The 19,135-nt window shown below is 37.1% G+C and overlaps 1 protein-coding gene across 1 annotated transcript; it reads left to right on the plus strand.

Annotated features, from left to right (window-relative positions):
- Nucleotides 1-17,054: 17,054 nt before the first annotated feature.
- On the plus strand, nucleotides 17,055-18,843 carry LOC149191215 (anaerobic nitrite reductase Hb1-like). The gene is made up of 5 exons (XM_089413543.1): nucleotides 17,055-17,185; nucleotides 17,375-17,510; nucleotides 17,607-17,721; nucleotides 17,824-17,940; nucleotides 18,315-18,843. The coding sequence occupies exons 2-5, from the start codon at nucleotides 17,416-17,418 to the stop codon at nucleotides 18,474-18,476; spliced, it is 489 nt and encodes a 162-aa protein (XP_089269669.1). The 5' UTR covers nucleotides 17,055-17,185; nucleotides 17,375-17,415; the 3' UTR covers nucleotides 18,477-18,843.
- Nucleotides 18,844-19,135: the final 292 nt, after the last annotated feature.

The following is a 19,135-nucleotide window of genomic DNA, read 5'->3' on the forward strand; positions in this document are numbered from 1 at the left end:
AATGATGTACTCAGGCCTTTTATTGATGATTTTGTAATTGTATATCTAGATGACATTCTTGTATTCAGTAAAACATGGGAAGAACATTTGAAGCATGTAAAGCAGACTCTAGATGTTTTGAAAAAAGAAAATCTTTATGTTAAATTATCAAAGTGTGAATTTGGTAAAACATCTTTGAATTATTTGGGTCATATTGTAGGGGGTGGTGAACTGAAGATAGATCCCTCTAAGGTTGCAGTCATTGTAAACTGGCCTAAACCCAAGTTTACTACAGAAGTTAGAAGCTTCCTAGGGGTAGCACAATATTGGAGAAAGTTTATTGCTAACTTTTCCTTAATTGCAACTCCCTTACATGCTTTGACAGGATTGAACAAGGTGTTTCAGTGGGGAGGCAAACAGCAGAAAGCCTTCGACACCTTGAAAGAAAAAATTAGTACAACACCAATACTAGCATTTCCCAATCTTCAACAACCATTTGAGATCGAAACAGATGCCAGTGATTATGCCATGGGAGCGGAGTTGATACAAAATGGTAAACCCATATGCTATCATTGTTATGAAACCAGCTCACAAAAAGATAGAAAAGATAGATCAACGCCTTAAAATTCAGCCTCTTCGAGGGGGCAACCTCCTTTACATTACACAAATGAATGATTCCTTGATGATACAAATGACAAGACCTCCTTTCTATATATAGGAGTCTAAGGGGTCATAATATAATCAGAGCCGACATAACAATAATAATGTTAGGGCACAATAATAACAATAGTGGGCTTCTATGGGGCACAATAATAATAATATAGGGACTACATGGACACAACAATATAATAAGGGGGTTGTACTAATAACAATAAGGGGTTACACTAGTAGTATAGGGGCCTAACATTCCCCTCTCCTTCAAAAGGGGTTGTCCTCAACGCTTGAGTAGTTCTTGATGCTTCTGTATAAAATTCTTGTCCTCCCATGTGGAATATTCAGTGGATAAGTTCTTCCACTTGATGAGATACTCTAAAATTGATCGATTTTGTAGCTGTCGGGTTCTTGTTTCTGTGACTGCTCCAGGTTCCAATATGATTTTACCTTCCTCTTCAAGTTCTGGCCATATTGTTTGAATTGGGATCTTGTGCAACTTTTGAATGAGTGGCCACACTTCTTCATCCTTCTTATGTTCATCCCTTGATTCATTTATCCAATCTGGTTGGATAATAGAAATAACACAAAATAATGCTTCCACATCCTCATCCTTTCTTGAGAGTGCATCTGCAACAAAATTTTGCTTCCCTTTTCTATAGATGATGTCAAAGTCATAGCCCAACATATTTGTGACCCATTTTTTTATGTTCTTCTAAAGATAATATTTGTTCTAAAACATATTTAAGACTATCATGATCCATTTTTACCTTAAGGTTTCTTCCCATTGGGTAAGGTCGCCATTTCTTAAGTGCATGTAGTATTGCCAACATTTCCTTCTCATAAATAGCTTGCTTGAGATGTAACCATAAAAATACCCAATCACCTACATCAAAACTTTTTTCACTACGATGTTGATCTACCTGTTGTTTCATTTGATTCTGCACCAAAGTGGCATTATCCTTTAAAAGTTGGAGAACTTGTTGTTGATGCTCGATACGATCTTTCACTGCTTGAACCTTTTTCTTTCTGATATTTCCTTCTATCTTGAGAGTTTGCAGAGTGGTAATTTCTTCCAATGCTTTACAAGATATGGTCGGGTTCATTTCTTGATGCTCGATATGATCTTTCACTTATTGAACATTTTTCTTCTTGATATGTCCTTCTATCTTGATAGTTTGAGGAGTAGTAATTCTGGCCATTACATTACAAGATATGGTTGGATTCATTTCTTCTTTCTCGATGTGATATTTCACTTCTTGAACCATTTTATTCTTGATATGTCCTTTTATCTTGAGAGTTTGAGGAGTGGTAATTCTTGCCAATGCTTTACAAGGTATGGTTGGATTCATTTCTTCTTTCTCTGGGGTTGGGTCCTAGCGGATATCCTCTTCTTTTGATGTTTCTTGATCCTTTTCTTCCTCCTCTTCATACTCTATGTAAAATAATTTCTTCTCAGCACACTTATGACCTTTTGTGCATTTGCTATCACAATTGTAACAAAGCCCTTTTTCTCTTTTTTCTTCCAATTGTTGTGGTGTAACCCTTGTAGGTTGTGGAAGGCTAGGAGAAACAACACTTCCATTATTATAGTTGTGATGGGTAGACTTCCTTGTTGCCATAATTTTACTTTCTAACAAAACCCTTTTACTCTTTCCAATTATTGTGGTGTTGCTCTAAAGAAGGTGTTGCTATTTGTATCCTCATAATGTGCTATCATTTCCTCTGTGAAAATTGGCCATGTAACAAGTTGTTTACGAGAACAAAGCCATCGATGCCATACAAACTAATTTGGTTCCAAGTATAAAGTTGCAATACGTACCTTTTGTGTGTTTTTCACATTATTGAGATCAAAAAATTGCTCCATCTGTAATATCCATGTTGCGAGATCCTTGCCATCAAACTTCCTCATATCGATTTTTGGAATATGGTGGATCTTCGATCCAACATTAGAGTCTACGAAATTATGATTAACATTTGTTTTGTTCACATCATGAGTTTCCTTTACTACCCTTTCACCATTAGTAAGTATTTCTTGTATAAAATTTCTCAAATCTGTCTTCAAATCTGTCATGTCTTTCTTCAAATCTGCCATGTCTATCTTCAAATCTATCTTCAAAGCATCCATCTTAGCTTCCACGCCATTCAAATTAGCTTCCACACCCTTTATCTTAGATTCCACTCCATTTATCTTAGCTTCTGTTAGCTTTTGTGAGAGTGACATTTGTTGCACTTGGTCTTGTAATTTTGATATATCATGTAGTATTTCTTCCTCTTCTTCATGATTCATGCTAGAGTTTTCATGTTGCTTACTAGGTCTTTGAATTTTCTTTCCTCAAGGCATCAATTACCGATAATAATGCTCTACTATGCCCTTTGAATTCCTTCAAAATAATTTTTCAAACCAAGCTTAAGCAAAAATTTAAAAAAATCTACACACCTTTTTTCACTTTGTAGGAGCTCAATATTGCCTCTGATGTATCTCAGTAATTTCGGATCATCCAGTTCTGAAATTGTGATCTCCAGTATCCCTCTGTGTCCTCTTTCCAATTCCACCATTTTGATCCAAATTGGATTCTCCAAGGAAGAGTTATACCAAATCTCCCACAATGACCTGATTATAGACTAGTTCAGTAGAGCAAACTTGTACGACATGCCACGTGTCCCTGTTTCGACCTTTGGCTCTGAAAAATACATACAAGAAACTACAATCTATCGTCTTTCTACACCTTCTTACGAAATTTCAATCCGATGCTTAGAGAGAAAGTTATGACGATTTTCCCCAGGTCACCTATTTGGAATGTAATTCAGGAGTTTGCAAAAAGACCAATTTCCGCAAATCATATGTCCGCAAATGTAGCGCGAAAAGCTCTAAAATTTGGATCCGAGGTTCAATGTGATTTCATCTCAAATTGGTTTTTTTCCTGCTTCTAAAACATCGTAGAAAAAAAGTTATAGCGAAAATGCCACGATGACCTATTTGGAGCAGCGAAACCCTAGAACCCAAAGCTCTAATACCAAATGTTATGAAACCAACTCACAAAAAGATAGAAAAGATAGATCAATGCCTTAGAATTCAGTCTCTTCGAGGGGGAAACCTCCTTTACATTACACAAATGAATGATTCCTTGATGATACAAATGACAAGACCTCCTTTCTATATATAGGATTAAGGGGTCATAATATAATCAGAGCCGACATAACAATAATAATGTTAGGGCACAATAATAACAATATGGGGACCACATGGACAAAACAATATAATAAGGGGGTTGTACTAATAACAATAAGGGGTTACACTAGTAGTATAGGGGCCTAACAATCATTCTGAGACTTTTAATTCTGTAGTAGTTAATTATCCTACATATGATAAAGAATTGTATGCATTAGTTTAGAGTGTGAAGAAGTGGAAACATTACTTAATGGGAAAATAAACAATAATACATATTGATCATCAGCCACTTCAGTACTTGCACTCACAAACTAAATTGTAGCAATCAAGACACTATAGGTGGATGGGCTTCCTACAGCAGTTTCACTTAGTCATCAGATATAAAAAGGGCATACACAATAAAGTTGCAGATATGTTTTCCAGACCAATCATAAATGCATCTATTATACTTAAGCGTAACTCAGTAATGCATGAAAGCTACATTGAACAATATGCTCAAGATATAGACTTTAAAGATGTATATGCAGCTTTAAGTAATGGCAAAAAGGTAGAAGAATTGGATTACTATGTTAAGGACCAACTCTTGTATCATTTGGGAAAGCTATGCATTCCACAAATAGAGAGAATTAATATAATTAGGGAGGCACATACTTCCCTGATATCAGGTCATTTTGGTGTAAGTAAAACTGTTGCATAGCTGCAAAGATACTGCTATTGGCCAAAAATTCATGAAATAGTTTCTAGATATGTCAGAGGGTGTACCATGTGTGCTAAAAGCAAGCCCAGCGATAGAAAACTAGGCTTGTACACCCCACTACCAGTTCCTTCCCATCCTTGGGAAAGTGTTTCGATGGACTTTGTTGGGGGATTGCCAAAATCTAGAAACGGACATGACTATTTATATGTTATTGTGGACATGTTCAACAAAATGTGTATTTTAATACCTTGTAATAAGCTGATTACAGTTGAAAAAACAGTGAAATTGTTCTTTCAGCATGTCTGGGTGCATTTTGGGTTACCCACTTCCATAGTATCTAATCGAGACTCCTGATTTGTTGGGAAGTTTTGGTCAAGTCTGTGGGAATTAATGGACACCAGACTAAAGAAAAGCACGACCTTTCATCCATAGACAGATGGCCAAACAAAGGTAGTCAACAGGACAGTGATCCAGTTGCTCAGGGGTTATTGCAGCAAGCATCCAAGCTTTGGTATGAACACTTATGTTATGTGCAACATGCTTACAACCATGCTAAACATTCTTCTACACAGAGATCTCCTTTTGGGACCTGTTTTGGTTTCATACCAAGGTCTCCCTTGGATTTTGTCTTTGAAAAAGACATAGCAGTTGCTGGACACAGTGATGTGGACAAAGCAACTAGATTCATTGAACAGATCCAAGAAATTCACCTGGCAGTGCAGGAATAGCTGGAAAAGAGCCAAGCCAAATACAAGGTAAGGCATGATAAACACTAGGTGGAGCACAACTTCCAAGTTGGCGATCAAGTATGGCTGTATATGAGCAAGGATAGAATGCAAGGTGAAGTAAAGAATCTGAAGCCAATAAGGTATGGGCCTTTTAAGATACTTGAGAAAATTGGTGAGAACGCTTTCCGCCTTGATCTGCCAGCATACATGCACATCTATTCCATAGTAAATGCAGAAAATTTAAGACTGTTTGAACCTTCATTAATTGAAGATCCTGAAGAGCAAAGTCAATTGCCTTCCATTGATAATTTGTTGCCTAAATACCTCAACGAGTTGCAGGAAGATATAGTTCTGGATAGGAAGGTGAGGACAACGCGTAGAGGGGACATGGAGTACCTTAGAATTGGACTCAAAGGTTCAAAACCCAGCAGTGCAAAATGGATAGAGATTGGGCAAGTGAGGCAGCTGTATCCTCACTTAAACAATGCTTGAAAACCAACTTTTGGTGGTCCAAAAGCCTTTTCAGTGGGAAGGCATGATCCAAATGGATCCAAGAAACACTCTCTCTGTCTTCAAAAACTCAAAAATCATGCCAAAGACCAAAGAAAATCGCATAAGGAAGCCTTTTAAAACACTATCGGGAAGCAAAAACCCATGAAATCAATGAAAAAAACATAATATTGGATGCAAAACAAGTAATACACAGTAGCCATCAGATCTGGCCGATCAATGGTCCAGATCTGAGCAGCGGATCACAGTCGGCGGTAACCTTCGGCAGAGATTAGTGGGATGCACTTAAGAATTGCAACGGCGAACAGGGATATAGGCGCTTAACACATATATATGGCAACGACGATTGGCGGAGTTAATATGGACTATCGATCAAGTGCACAGACTGACAGCCCATGTTACATCGTAGGATCACTATCGGAGGAGCGCTTGCCATGGCTCGGGGGTTATTGCAATGAGAGATTGCGATATCGCAATCGGGAAAACCATTATGTGCAATCCGATGAACTGGAACCAATAGGCTTATAAATAATATTTCATAAGATTTGAGATCCGCGGAAAAGCCACTTTTAATGTATTTTCGCAGTTTCGTTTTTTAAACGAAATGCGAAGGGGAAAGCGCTGATGCGATATGCCAGACCCGAAAGGGTACCTTAAGGCTATTGTATATAATTTCAAGTCCAGGGAAAGCCAATTCTAATGCATTTTTGCAGTTTTTAATATATTCACAAAACACAAAGGGATGGAGCCATTGCGATAAGCGACAACAATCAATAGATGGACCAGATGGGAGAGTAGGATGGATTTAAGGACTTTTGAATTCCGATACATTGATTTTGGTGGACTTTCTCTGTTAAAACACATTTTCACTATGAAAATAGAGTGTGGCCATTTCAAGAGTTGCAAAGGCCCGAGGCATTCTTACGTTTCAGAATGGGTGGCCACCTCCTCTCTATGCGTTAAGTAATGATTGTATAATGCTGGTAGAGGGATTCAAAGCGGATAGAGGCCAGGGAGACCGAGAGATGGGAACCTAAAATGAACAGGTGGTGTTGGCTTTAAAGCCACAGACAGAGAGCGCAGCAGAGGAGGCAGTATTGCAGGCAAATTTCGAGACAGAGTTAGTACAGAGACAAAGAGCATTGAGGGAGTATGTGTACTCATAGAGAACTTGAGAGGTTCAAGAAAAGCTCTTGTTATTGTATTCTGTTGTGTGTGAGGCTCAAATAGAGCTCACTACTGTAAAAAGAACTCTACTTGAAGACATAATAGAGAGGCCACTACTGAAGGCTGGACCAGGAGATGTAGCCCAGGAGTATTGGGTGAACTCCTCATTAAATTTGTTGTGTCTTGTGTTACCTATTATGTTTTTTTTTTGTTTACTACTTCATTGTCTGCACATTTCACAATCTTATCGATCCATTGCATAAAATGACATAAACTAATCCATGCACATAAGTCTGTAATACCTTATTGTTGTCTTAGATCTCATTATCAGATCAATGAATTTTAGCTCAAAAGACTTGGCCATTTGCATCATGGGGCCTTGAATATTATGTAGCAAATAACCACTAGCCTCCCCAAAGCAGAACTTGAACAGCAAGATGTATGCAATGGATTTACTTTGGGGAAGCACACAAAATCCACATTCCATGACCAAGACAACAAAGCACATACAGTCCTAGAAAGGATCCACTCTAACGTTTATGGACCTTTCTCGATAGCCTCCACTACCAGACACAAGTATGTTGTCATTTTATTGATGACTTCTCATGAAAGTGTTGGATATTCTTCATGTGGAAGAAAGATAAGACATTATCCAAGTTCATAGAATTCAAGGAATTGGTTGAGAAAGAAACTGGTAAGAAGGTGAAGGCTCTCAGGAGCGATAGTGGAGGTGAGTACGTGTCGAATGAATTTAAAAATTCCGAAGTGAAATAAGGAATTCGACAAGAGTTTAAAACACCCCACAACTCCCAGCAAAATGGGGTGGCTGAGAGAAATAACTGTAGCATTGTGGGAGTAGCGAGGGCGATGTTGCAAGACCAAAGCCTACCTCTATATTTGTGGGTTGAAGCATGCAACACAACAATCTATTTTCAAAACCAAAGTCCTAATCAGATTTTGGGCATGATTACACCATAGGAGGCTTTCTTGGGGAGAAAGATGGATGTGTTGCACTTTAGGATTTTTGGAGCCTCTGTTTACTGCCATGCCTCCAAAGAATCAATGAAGAATATTGAGCCAACAGTAGAATTGGGGGTATATGTGGGTTACAAAGAAACTCCCCACAACTACCGTGTGTACTTTCATCCCTCAAAATGATATTTATGCAAAGCGATGTAAAATTTGATGAGGAGAAAGTGATGTGGTGCTCTCTTGAGAGGGAGCTTCAAATCCCACTAGAAGAGGAGCTTTTAGCTCCAAAGGAGGAGCCTTAGGAAGTTGTGGAGCAGCAACAAGTTGAGGAGAAGAGAATGGAGACATCCACTCAAGTAGGATGCTCCAGAGAAGGTTGGAAATGAACCAGGGAAGCTAATAGACTTGTGCATAATACAAGGGAGAATGTGGGAGTGCCTTCTAATTTGCGTAGGCAGAGAAGGTCACCTAATCAATACACTAGCTACATGAATATAATGACTGAGCTTGTAGAGACTGAGTCATCCTCTTTCGAGGAATTAGTAGAGAAATATGTATGGGTTGATGGAATGGTGGAGGAATCTGAATCCATTGTAAAGAATAGTGTTAGGGAAGTGGTCCCAAGACTACCAAATAAATCATTTGTGGGTTCGAGATGGATCTTCAAGGTTAAGCATGCAGCAAATGGAAGCATAGAGAAGTATAAGGCCAGATTTGTGCCCAATGGGTACTATCAAGTTGAGGGAGTTGACTATGAGGAGACCTTTGCACATATAGCAAGGTACTCATCCATTAGATCAATTCTTGCACTGGCTACACAGATGGGGTGGAAGATCTACCAGATGGATGTAAAAACAACATTTCTCAATGGAGTTATTGAGGAGGAGGTGTACATCGAGAAACCAGAAGGTTTTGAAACATTTGATCACGAGTCTCATGTGTGCAGACAAAAGTGAGCATTGTATGGTCTCAAACAAACACCTCGTGCTTGGTACACCAGGATTGATATCTATCTCACTAGTTTGGGCTTCACTAAAAGTGAAGCGGATGTAAACCTCTATCATATCTTGGTAGAAGGAAAATGGCTTATTATTGTCTTATATGTTAATTATTTTATTTTAACTAGTGATGAGCAGTTGATCAGATCTTGCAAGGAGGAGCTTGCAATGGAATTGAAATGAAAGACATGCGTCTCATGCACTACTTCCTCGAGTTGGAAGTATGGCAAGGCGGTGGGGAATTGTTTGTCTCTCAAGGAAAGTATGCAAAAGAGATACTACAAAAAAAATTCATGGATAGTTGTAAACCCATGGAGACACCTCTACCGGCCAACTGGAGGAAGGAGGATGCCACTTTAGATGAGGAAGCTGATGCTACCATTTATCGGTAGTTAGTGGATTCACTCATGTACCTTGTGAACACAACCAAATATGTGTTATGCAATCAACCAGTTGAGCCAAGTTATGGTTAGGCCAACCAAATTAGTTTGGAAGGCAGGAAAGCATGGCTTATGGTACCTCAAAGGCACTACCTAGTTTGGACTATGGTACATACAAACAGAGGGAGTGACTTTGTGTGGATTCATAGATGCAGATTGTGTGGGGATTTCATCAACCCAAAAGAGTACATCAGGTGTAATTTTCAGTGTTGGGTCCACAGTTGTTTCCTAGTACAACAGGAAACAAATATCTGTGGCACTCAGCTCGACAGAAGCAGAATACATGGTTGCAAGTAAAGCAGCATGTGAGACAATCTAGATGAGAAAAATGCTTGTTGGACTATTTGGTCAGATGATGGATCCAACTATGATCTATTGTGATAATCAAAGTTGCATCAAGCTCTCTAACAATCTTATATTTCACAATAGATCCAAGTATATAGATATCTGATATCACCATTTACGGAACTATGCACTGAGGTAGATAATGTTGCTACAATACATTCTGACTGAGGAACAAAATGTTGACATTTTGACAAAGGCCTTATCAAGAGGAGAGTTTCAGTTGCACAGGTTCGGGATAGGGGTGGTTGATAATCCCTTTCTTGCTGAGAGGGAGTGTTGAAAAATGTAGCAAGAAATTCTCAATTTGATTTTGCCTTGATTAAATTGAGAAAATTCAAATTTCCACATCAGCAGACAACTTGGATGTAGTTAACTTGTGTGACATGGCTTGTGTCACCCAATTTACTCAATAAATTCAAGTTGGAGTATTTAGAGTTCAGTTAAGCATGTGTGATTACTAATTTGTAGCAATCAAGTTCAGTTATCTCATGTTGTTTTCAGTTAAAATAGTTCCAACTGTTGGAGGAACTAGTGGAAGGTTAGTTGTGCAGTGGGACTTCATTCAAACTCAGTGATCATCTAGTTAACTGATCACTCAGTGCAAAATAGCTAGTGCATGCAGAGAATTTTAGTTCTTGGGTTGTGGTGGAGATTCCAAGGCAGTGTAACATCAGTTGTAGACTAGTCTTGAGTGTACAGGTGTTGCATGCAGTCAGATGATCAACCTTGGGAATTGTGAAATCCATTTTGGAGAAATTCCTAAATAATAAGGGCCTAATTTCTCAAGGAATTACACAAGGAAATAGGGGCTCAAGCAGAGGCATAAATTTACTAAGTCTGGGTCAAAGCTTCTCAGTGAGAAGAGAGATAGGTTATTCACTTGCAGGTTATGCTCAGGTGAGAAAATCAATTGTAATACATTTCTATTCATCAAATTAATGCAAGCAAGCATTGGGGTTTTTATCATTTTGTTTTCCCCGCGAATAATATTGTGCATATGTGTTATTTCTTATCACATGTCTAAAATTTTTGTTCTAAACTGTGAATTAACTTCCGCAAAGCAGTAGAGTAGGTTTGTGTCTTGTGATTTTGATTAAAACTTCATGAGTGGTTGCAAATCTACCCCATTATTTATACATAAACAATTTATCATTGGAGATCTTGTATTATGTTGATATATTGTATTATGTAGGTTTATTTCCTTAAGTTATTAGTTTTATTATCACTATCTTATTGCTCAAGTTTATGAAAATAACTAAAATATGAAATAAAAACAAGCGAATGAACACACCACCCATATAAATTAACACAAGTTATATCCTGGGAAACCTAAAATGGGATAAAATCCAGCTGGAAGGTGGATCCTATGCCCTACTCTCTTCTCTTCAATTATGAAAATGAAAATACAAATAAAGGGGCACTCAATATGGAGTTTCTCTTGATACTTTGCTCCAAATAGTTAATAAATATATATATTTTCTCCTTTATTATGCTCTCAAATATCACTCCTAGATGTTCTAATCAATTATGGAATAAGTACAATGCTACAAATACATAGCCCCCTCTTCTCTTGGAAACCTAATATTTAACATAGTTTGGTATCCATCTAGAGCTAGGGTTTTTACATGCCTCGACTCTCAATTGGTGTTAAGTTTTTGTACCTTCTAGAAACTTTTTGAAAGTATACATTTTACTAGCCCAAAGCATGAGTAAGGGGGAATCATGTGGCATCCACTTGATATCATTGTGATCAACAAGGTAGGTCAACCTACAAGAAGCATAACTTTAACATACTTTAACTTTAACTCTAACTTGCAAGAAGTGTAATTTTAACTTTAACTCTAATTTATATGATTTTCACAATGTTGGAAAGGTATGGATATGTATAAAAACATCAAGGGGTTGAAGTTTTAACACTAAAATATGTCATTTTATGCCTCTAAATGGATTTGGAAGGTTATTAATCCCAAATCTCCAAATTGGAACCCACCACTGAAATGGGCCCTATAAGTCAATTCCTCTAATATGTATCACAATGGAAAGCTTCCAACTATTGATAACACCACCAATGTTTTTCCCAACAGCATCAAACCCACTTGTTGTTCCAAGGCTAATCATTGGAAATTGGCTGAGAGAGTAGTATTGGTGCATGGGATAAGAATTTTTGAGAATGTCTATGTGGAAATAGAAAGACTTGGGTGAACATGCAAAAGTATGTAATGGGAGGCTAATTTGAGGGTCCATGTAGCCTAAATCAAATTTAGATACATAAGCAGAAGTAAGGGTGATGGAGAAGGTGGTAAAGGCATGTCGATTATGGGAAGGTGACACAAAAAACAGTCACCATCAATTAAATTTATATTGCCATTTTCCAATGTGCAATAGTTCTACACTGGTCAATATAAATGAAAATTCAAAATTACATACTATTGATATTACCAACATTATCCCACAAAATAACACCCTAAGTCTTCAACATCAACAACCCTCTAAGTCTTTAATCTTGAAAATTGGAAAGTATTATTGATACTACTCCTTATGTGAAGACATAGGTTATGTAGTCACATTTTGTAGGACCGAACAATAAGACCTCAAAGTTATTAACTAATAATATGTAAGAAAAATCCTTGTTTTTCAATTTATTCACATTTATATACGTTATAATAGATAGAAAAATTGGATATCTATGCATATTATTTATAGGTCAATCCAAAGTAAAAAATAATCAATGATGAAGTGAATTCAATACCCTTAGGATTTTAGGGCATTGGATTCTCACTAATGTCTACATTAGTAAAGCCAAAAGTATTGATTTTGTCGTCCACATATGCTTTCATTATTGCATCCTTCAAATATGGAGTGCTTCCCTACTATTGTGTTTTACATTCAACAACTTCAACATGTTGCTTAGTCTCATTTGTTTTCAATGTAAGAGCGCTCAATCAATGAGCTCTTAAGAAATCTTTCAAGGTTTTATATTTCTAGGTAAACCTCCTAGCTATATTTGCACTCGTACTCCCTTCGTGATTGAGTGGTCATTTAGGGGCCTTAGCTAGTGATCTAGGTTGTTCCCCTCTCGATGATGAATATTATCTTCCATTGTATCACTCACTAACCCTTGCCCCTTTTATTAGGGAAACCTAGTATTTGTAGTTTGCCTCTATTTGGCACCACTCTCATGGATTTTGCAAGAGGACTGAATAAAAGAAAAGTAAAGGTCATGGGACTTGTGAAGATTGCAAAACTTTCTTGTTTATCCAAATCAATGACTCATATTTAGTCAATAGAATATTCACTCTTGAAGCCCATGGGGGGCAACTCAATTGGTAATGGTCGTGTTATGAAGTATTATGTATATTGTGAGAATCAATATTCAAATCGCCCATGGGTGTTTACCCCACAATATATCAATATATATATATATATATATATATATATATATATAGTCACTCTTTAAGTATTTGAATTTTCATAGTCTATCAAATTGTGCCACATAGCTCATTCCAAATATTCATCCAAAGGGTCCTATCATTAGATCTCCTTAGTTAATTATAGTTTCCATTAACACCCATGGCAAATATTCCTAAAGTCTCTATTAACGATTCTATTGATGAAATAAAGGACATTTCCATATAGCTTTCTATTTTCTAGTAAGAGATCTTATGAAAGGGAAAATGGTGTAAACAAATATAAAACATCACGCCTAAAATAAAAGTGGCAAATACCCAAAACTGAGAATGAATAGGAAGGGGTGCAACCCTATTTGACCTTTGGTCAAGTTTAATAATGTAAACACCCTTCATCTACACAATTCAGAAAACAAATATAAATTTCTGATTCCAAAAATTGTTATGTAACTCCTTGTTATTTCAAAAATGTGTATGATATTTTGTATGAGATCTTTGTTTGTGGGACAAAGGATCTCTTAATTTAATAAATTAACTTTTAAAATCTATAAAGTTAGACAATTTATAATTTCTTAAAAGGAAACACATATTCTAAACCAATCTCATATATTAATATAAATTTTATTTTATGACCATAGTTAATTGGTAAGTCATTCGAGTAATTCTTGAACCCCACTATAACACCGAGAGTGTATCCACCAAGAGAGGGTGGGGGATATATATCAAAGTCGAGACTCCACTAGGGTGGGAGAGCCTACTCCTAAAGCCCCACTATAACACCAAGAGTATATCCACCAAGAGAGGGTAGGGGAAAGAGAGGGTGGGGGAGCCTACTCCTTGAGCCACTATAAAAACAAAAGTATATCCACCATAAGAGGGTGGGGGAGTCTACTCCTTAAGCCCCGCTATAACACCAAGAGTATCGAAGTCCATTTTGATCTCTGGAGAATCTATGGATGGGGTAACCAGTGACATTTGCAATCTCTTTGAGATTACTTCATGCAAATTTGAGAAAGGTTTTACATACTTGGGGTTTAGGCTTAAACCAAATAGATATGGCATCAAAGACTGGTATTAGCTGCTAGAAAGTTTTGAAAAGAAGTTGGCAAGTTGGACTCAAAGATGGCTCACTGTAGGGGGTGTTTGACTATGATCAAATTTGTTCTAGTACACATATCAGTCTACTGGATGCACCTGTTTCTACTTCCAAAGGAGATAATCTACAAAATTGAGTCTTTCATGGCCAAGGACATGTGGGTTGGGTACCTTCAAACAAGAAAGATGTACCTAGTCAAATGGAATATGATTGTGTGTCTAGTCACAAAGGGTGGTTGGGGCATAGAGGATTTAAACAATTTTAACAGGTCTTTACTTCTTAAAAATCTATGGAGGGCGATGGCAGGGAACATTATTTGGGCACATATTGTAAGAGGCAAATACATGAAGGGGGGACACTTCTCTAACTATATCAGAACAAGAGCTAGACATCAACTGGGTTCTTCACAAATATGGAACAACATGGTGAAAAACTTACCTTGTTTGGTTGGTTTTCTCAAGTGGGAAGTTGGAGATGGTGCGCAAACAAAAAAAGGAATAGACACAATAAAGGGCCTCACTACATATCACACATTATCGTTTCCTCTTCTCAAAATCTTGCATGACAAATGTATTTTCTTCTTCAATCAGATTCATCATTCACAAAACTGAGGGAATTTTTCTCAACAATGGATCAAGGTGGATGAGTTGGGTCTAACGGGATGCCTCGTTGTAGAATGGGAAGAATATTTAACAAATATTCAGACAACTGGAGTACATATCAGTACAAGGGACGACAAGATGGTTTGGGACAGACAGACAAAGAAGGGACAAGTTGTTAATCAGGAAATTTACCACAGGCTCCCTAGGACAGGGGTTACTCATGAAAAATATAAAAGGTTTCAATGTCTATGGAAATTGGAGGTTTTTAGAAAACTAATATGCTTCAATAGGTAGGTGTTGCATGATAGAATCTTGACATGGAACAACCTGCTACGAAGGGGCTTCATAGGCCCAAGCATTTTCCCAATGTGAAAACGGGGGCCTGAGGAAGTCAATCATCTTTTTCTGAGATGTCCATTTGTTGTGGCAGTGTGGGAAGGTATCATGGACACATTGAACATCATACAAGTATGGGAATCTCAATCTCTGGAAAATTGTTTATTATCATGGTTTAAGTCTCAAAAGGAATATAGGTCCCTTCCTTTATATATCTTCTGGTCAATATGGATGAGTAAGAACTCACTTGTGTTTCAGCAAAAAAAGAATAATGTCAAAGCTATTATTATAAAGGCATGGGCATATTTTTCTGAAATTGGCCCGGTAAAGAAGCTCAAAAAAAGAAGCAGATTGTGTATGAGGATATCTAGAAAGATCTTCTGACAAGGTTCTTCTATGGTGCATGCAAGCAAAGGGATTGTGGATGCGAGGTCGTAGTTGTGTTAGAGCCAAGCATATACAATCACTTCTGGCAGGAGAGAGGCAGAGGTACAAATAGCATGGCCAAAATTATAGCATTGTGGGGGGTTCTGACATGCTCTAGATCGCTGGGGTTGGAGACATTGTACATCTATGGAGATGCAAAAGGCATAATAGAATGGGTCAAGGGGCGCTCTCTTTTCAGCGCGCCCATTCTATCAAATTGGATGAGCCGTATTAGGAATTTGGTATGCTCCTTTAAAAATATATTTTTTGGGCACATTTATAGGGAGCGAAATCAGGTTGCGAATCTCCTATCAAAGAGGGGCATTGGAAAGGAGTCTGGGAAATTATTCTTTGCTGCTTTTATTCTGGACACCTTGGCGAATGTTGGGAGCATTAACTTCTCTTGAATTGGAAATCATTTTTTGTTTTTTGTGGAGTTTTTGCATAGTTAGATAAATTTCACTCTTAGAGAATATGTATCACAGTTATAAAAATGACAAATTATGAATAGCTAGAAAATATAAGCAAAAAAGAGTTGTAGTTTTTTTAGAACTTCACAAGATGAGATCCTATAGTAAAATCTATGATCCTACTAGAGGAAGATTGAACATCAATCTATAAAAGCACGAGGAGAGAGATCCATGTTATATTTACTCTCTTTTTATTTCAATGAAAAGATTGTGGTCCAAAAGTATATCCACAAGAGAGGTAGGGGAGCATACTCCTTGAGCATTATCACAAGAAGCCAAACATATCACTCAATAAAATTTAAAACTTAATAAAAGAGATAACATCCCATTGTATAAACCACCCAATCTTTCCAGGAAAAGACCCCACACATCAATATTAATTAAAGACAAAAAGCTAAAATGGATATACACGGTTGATTATGAGCTACAAGTAATCACTATCGCATTTCCTTTCCTACGCAAATCACTCGTGTAACGACAATGACGGCCATGAAACCCTTGGCCCTTAGCATGATCAAGAAACTTGGCAAGAGCTAACGAGCCTGCCATAGGGCATTACATTGAAACTCTTGGCCCTTAGCATGACCGAGAAACTTGGCAAGAGCTAACGAGCCTGCCATAGGGCATTAAATGCCCGGCTACATGCGCCCTCAATAACCCGATAACACACAAATTAGTCAATTTTAAACTAAATTAATCTAAAATTATATTTTGTAAAAACAAAAATACAAAACCCAAAACATTAAATTCACAGCGAATTAGGTTGCACAACACTGGTAAGACCACTGTAAATCTATTCCAAACACTAAAATTCTAAAAATAAAAGTTGGTGATGAGGCTTACATTATTTTACTTGTATCCTCCTACACTATAAGTATATAAGTGACGCCTCCAAAAATTTATTAAAAAAAAATAATCCTTTCTCATTATTTATTGTGTTTTTTCATCCTACATAAAATTGAAATCACCCCAGATTAAAAAAATTATATATACTTTCCACGGGACGGCCGACACTACCTTTTGGCGATGGACAAAATTTCCAAATCAAATTAGAAAGATTCTGATTTCAAATCTGTATAAATATAGCACTGGGGACCATTTCTATAATGGTCCTGTGCTGGTTACATTTTATCTTCGTACTGCCTTTGATTATTCTAAGTGTGAATTTTGAGCTTTGATTAATATAAGGGTAAGATTTAGAATATATTTGTATTTTCCTTATGTTTTGAAATTTGGATGGCCTCTCTGAAAACACCTCACTAGATTCTTTGTTTCTTAACCTCGAATGAAGTGAACAGATGGAAAATAATAAAGAGCACATGGATTTTGTATTTGGATTCTGATATCGCTGTATCTTCTGTTTGTTCTGTTCTTGCAGGAGGAGGAAGGCAGAGTGAGCCCAAAAGGGGGAAGACGAAAATGGCTTTCACCAAGGAAGAAGAAGCTCTGGTGAAAGAATCATGGAATGCTATGAAGACCAACGCAGCAGAGCTTGGATTGAAGTTCTTCTCGAAGTAAGCACATGAAAATATTTCCCTGACCTGCTATTAGTCTAACCTATGCCTTACAATTGGGAGTTAAGATTTAACAGGTTGACATACACACTGCAGAATCTTAGAGATTGCGCCTGCAGCTAAAGAGATGTTCTCATTTCTACGGGATTCTAATGTCCCCTTGGATCAGAATCCGAAGCTCAAGACGCATGCTGTCGCAGTCTTCAAAATGGTGAGTGGAGAAATTTAATGGAGGAAGAGTTATATTATCAGTCTTTCTCAGAAAGGAACAATGGTTTTTTTTTTTTCAATCAAGGTAGTTTTCTCATTGCAGACTTGTCAATCTGCTGTGCAACTCCGAGAGAAAGGGGAAGTAAAAGTGAAAGAAATCGCTCTGAGATACTTGGGATCCGTTCATGTGAAGAATAGAGTCATGGATGCAGATTTTGAGGTAAAGGGTATCTATCTCTTTAGTCCAGAGGATAGGAGCACATGTTTGATTATTTTTTTTTTAATTTTGGAATATTTTAAAAATCTGTAATTAAAATATAAAGATGATCGATTCTACTGTTTAAAATTATCTACAAGACGTTAATCTGGTATCTGTATTGAGTACCTATGTCTTTTTTCTCAGGTATCTGTAATGCGTACCTATCTCATTTTTCTCAGGATAAGAACAAAATTAATTGCTTAATCATTTATTTTTATATTTTTTTTCCAAATTTTAAAATATTTGGAAATCTATAATTAAAAATATAAAAATAGCCAATTCTACTATTTAATATTATCTATAAGACCCTAATCTGGTATCTGGGTGTTTTGCAGATTATGAAACAAGCTCTTTTGCTGACAATCGAGGAAGCAGTGCCAGACAAATGGAGCCTAGCCATGGCATCTGCTTGGGAAGAGGCTTACAATCACTTGGCTGCCGTTATCAAAGCTGAAATGAAATCTGGACGCGAAGCAGCGTGCACAAATGAGCAATAGTGAGATCAACGGCAGCCTACGGCAGCCTTCTGTCTTCAATTGTGATTGCTGGGAAACACATTGAGCCGTATTCCATGATTAAAGTGGTTTTCTAACTGCTGTAGGCAATCCATACCTCGTGGGCTTGACAAGATGGAGAGACTGCAAGGAGAGGTGCTGCCTCAAACCCTATTAGGGTTATTAGGGTTTTAGCTTGCAGCGTTTAGGTTGGTTGCTGTCCATGGCCACGAGGTCCGTGGTGGTCATCATGGAGGAGTATATTTGTTCGTCATTGGACCGGTCATTCATTTATGTTTTCATAATTTTGGAGTGGTTTTTAGTGTGATTTTTGAGATTTTTGATTGTATATATGGATTTAGTATTTTGAAGAAAAAAAATATCGCATTTAGATTGTGCAGAAATTACCATTTGGGTTTCACTAACTAAACTTCGACATAGCATGTGGATTCATAGTATACTAAACAATATTCTTAATTTGACTACATATTGGAAAATACTTTTAAAAGTCACATTATTTAATCCCCTGCCAATACTAACCCAATACACCTTCCCAATTTAAAAAACTCCTAATTTCAATACATATTGTTCCCAATTTAAAAAACTCCTAATTTCAATAGATATTGTAAGTATTCCTTTTTTCATTAACATTTTTTATACCC

The sequence above is a fragment of the Pinus tabuliformis genome, chromosome 3_1 (assembly GCF_031772625.1).
Source record: "Pinus tabuliformis cultivar Carrire ecotype Pingquan chromosome 3_1, CPIR1, whole genome shotgun sequence".
NCBI lineage: Eukaryota > Viridiplantae > Streptophyta > Pinopsida > Pinales > Pinaceae > Pinus > Pinus tabuliformis.

Bases quoted from the DNA above. Each gene is read 5' to 3' on its own strand.
- LOC149191215 (XM_089413543.1), top strand. From the start codon at position 17,416: ATGGCTTTCACCAAGGAAGAAGAAGCTCTGGTGAAAGAATCATGGAAT. The intron at 17,722-17,823 runs GTGAGTGGAGAA...TTCTCATTGCAG, and splicing joins CTGTCGCAGTCTTCAAAATG to ACTTGTCAATCTGCTGTGCA. The intron at 17,941-18,314 runs GTAAAGGGTATC...GGTGTTTTGCAG, and splicing joins TCATGGATGCAGATTTTGAG to ATTATGAAACAAGCTCTTTT.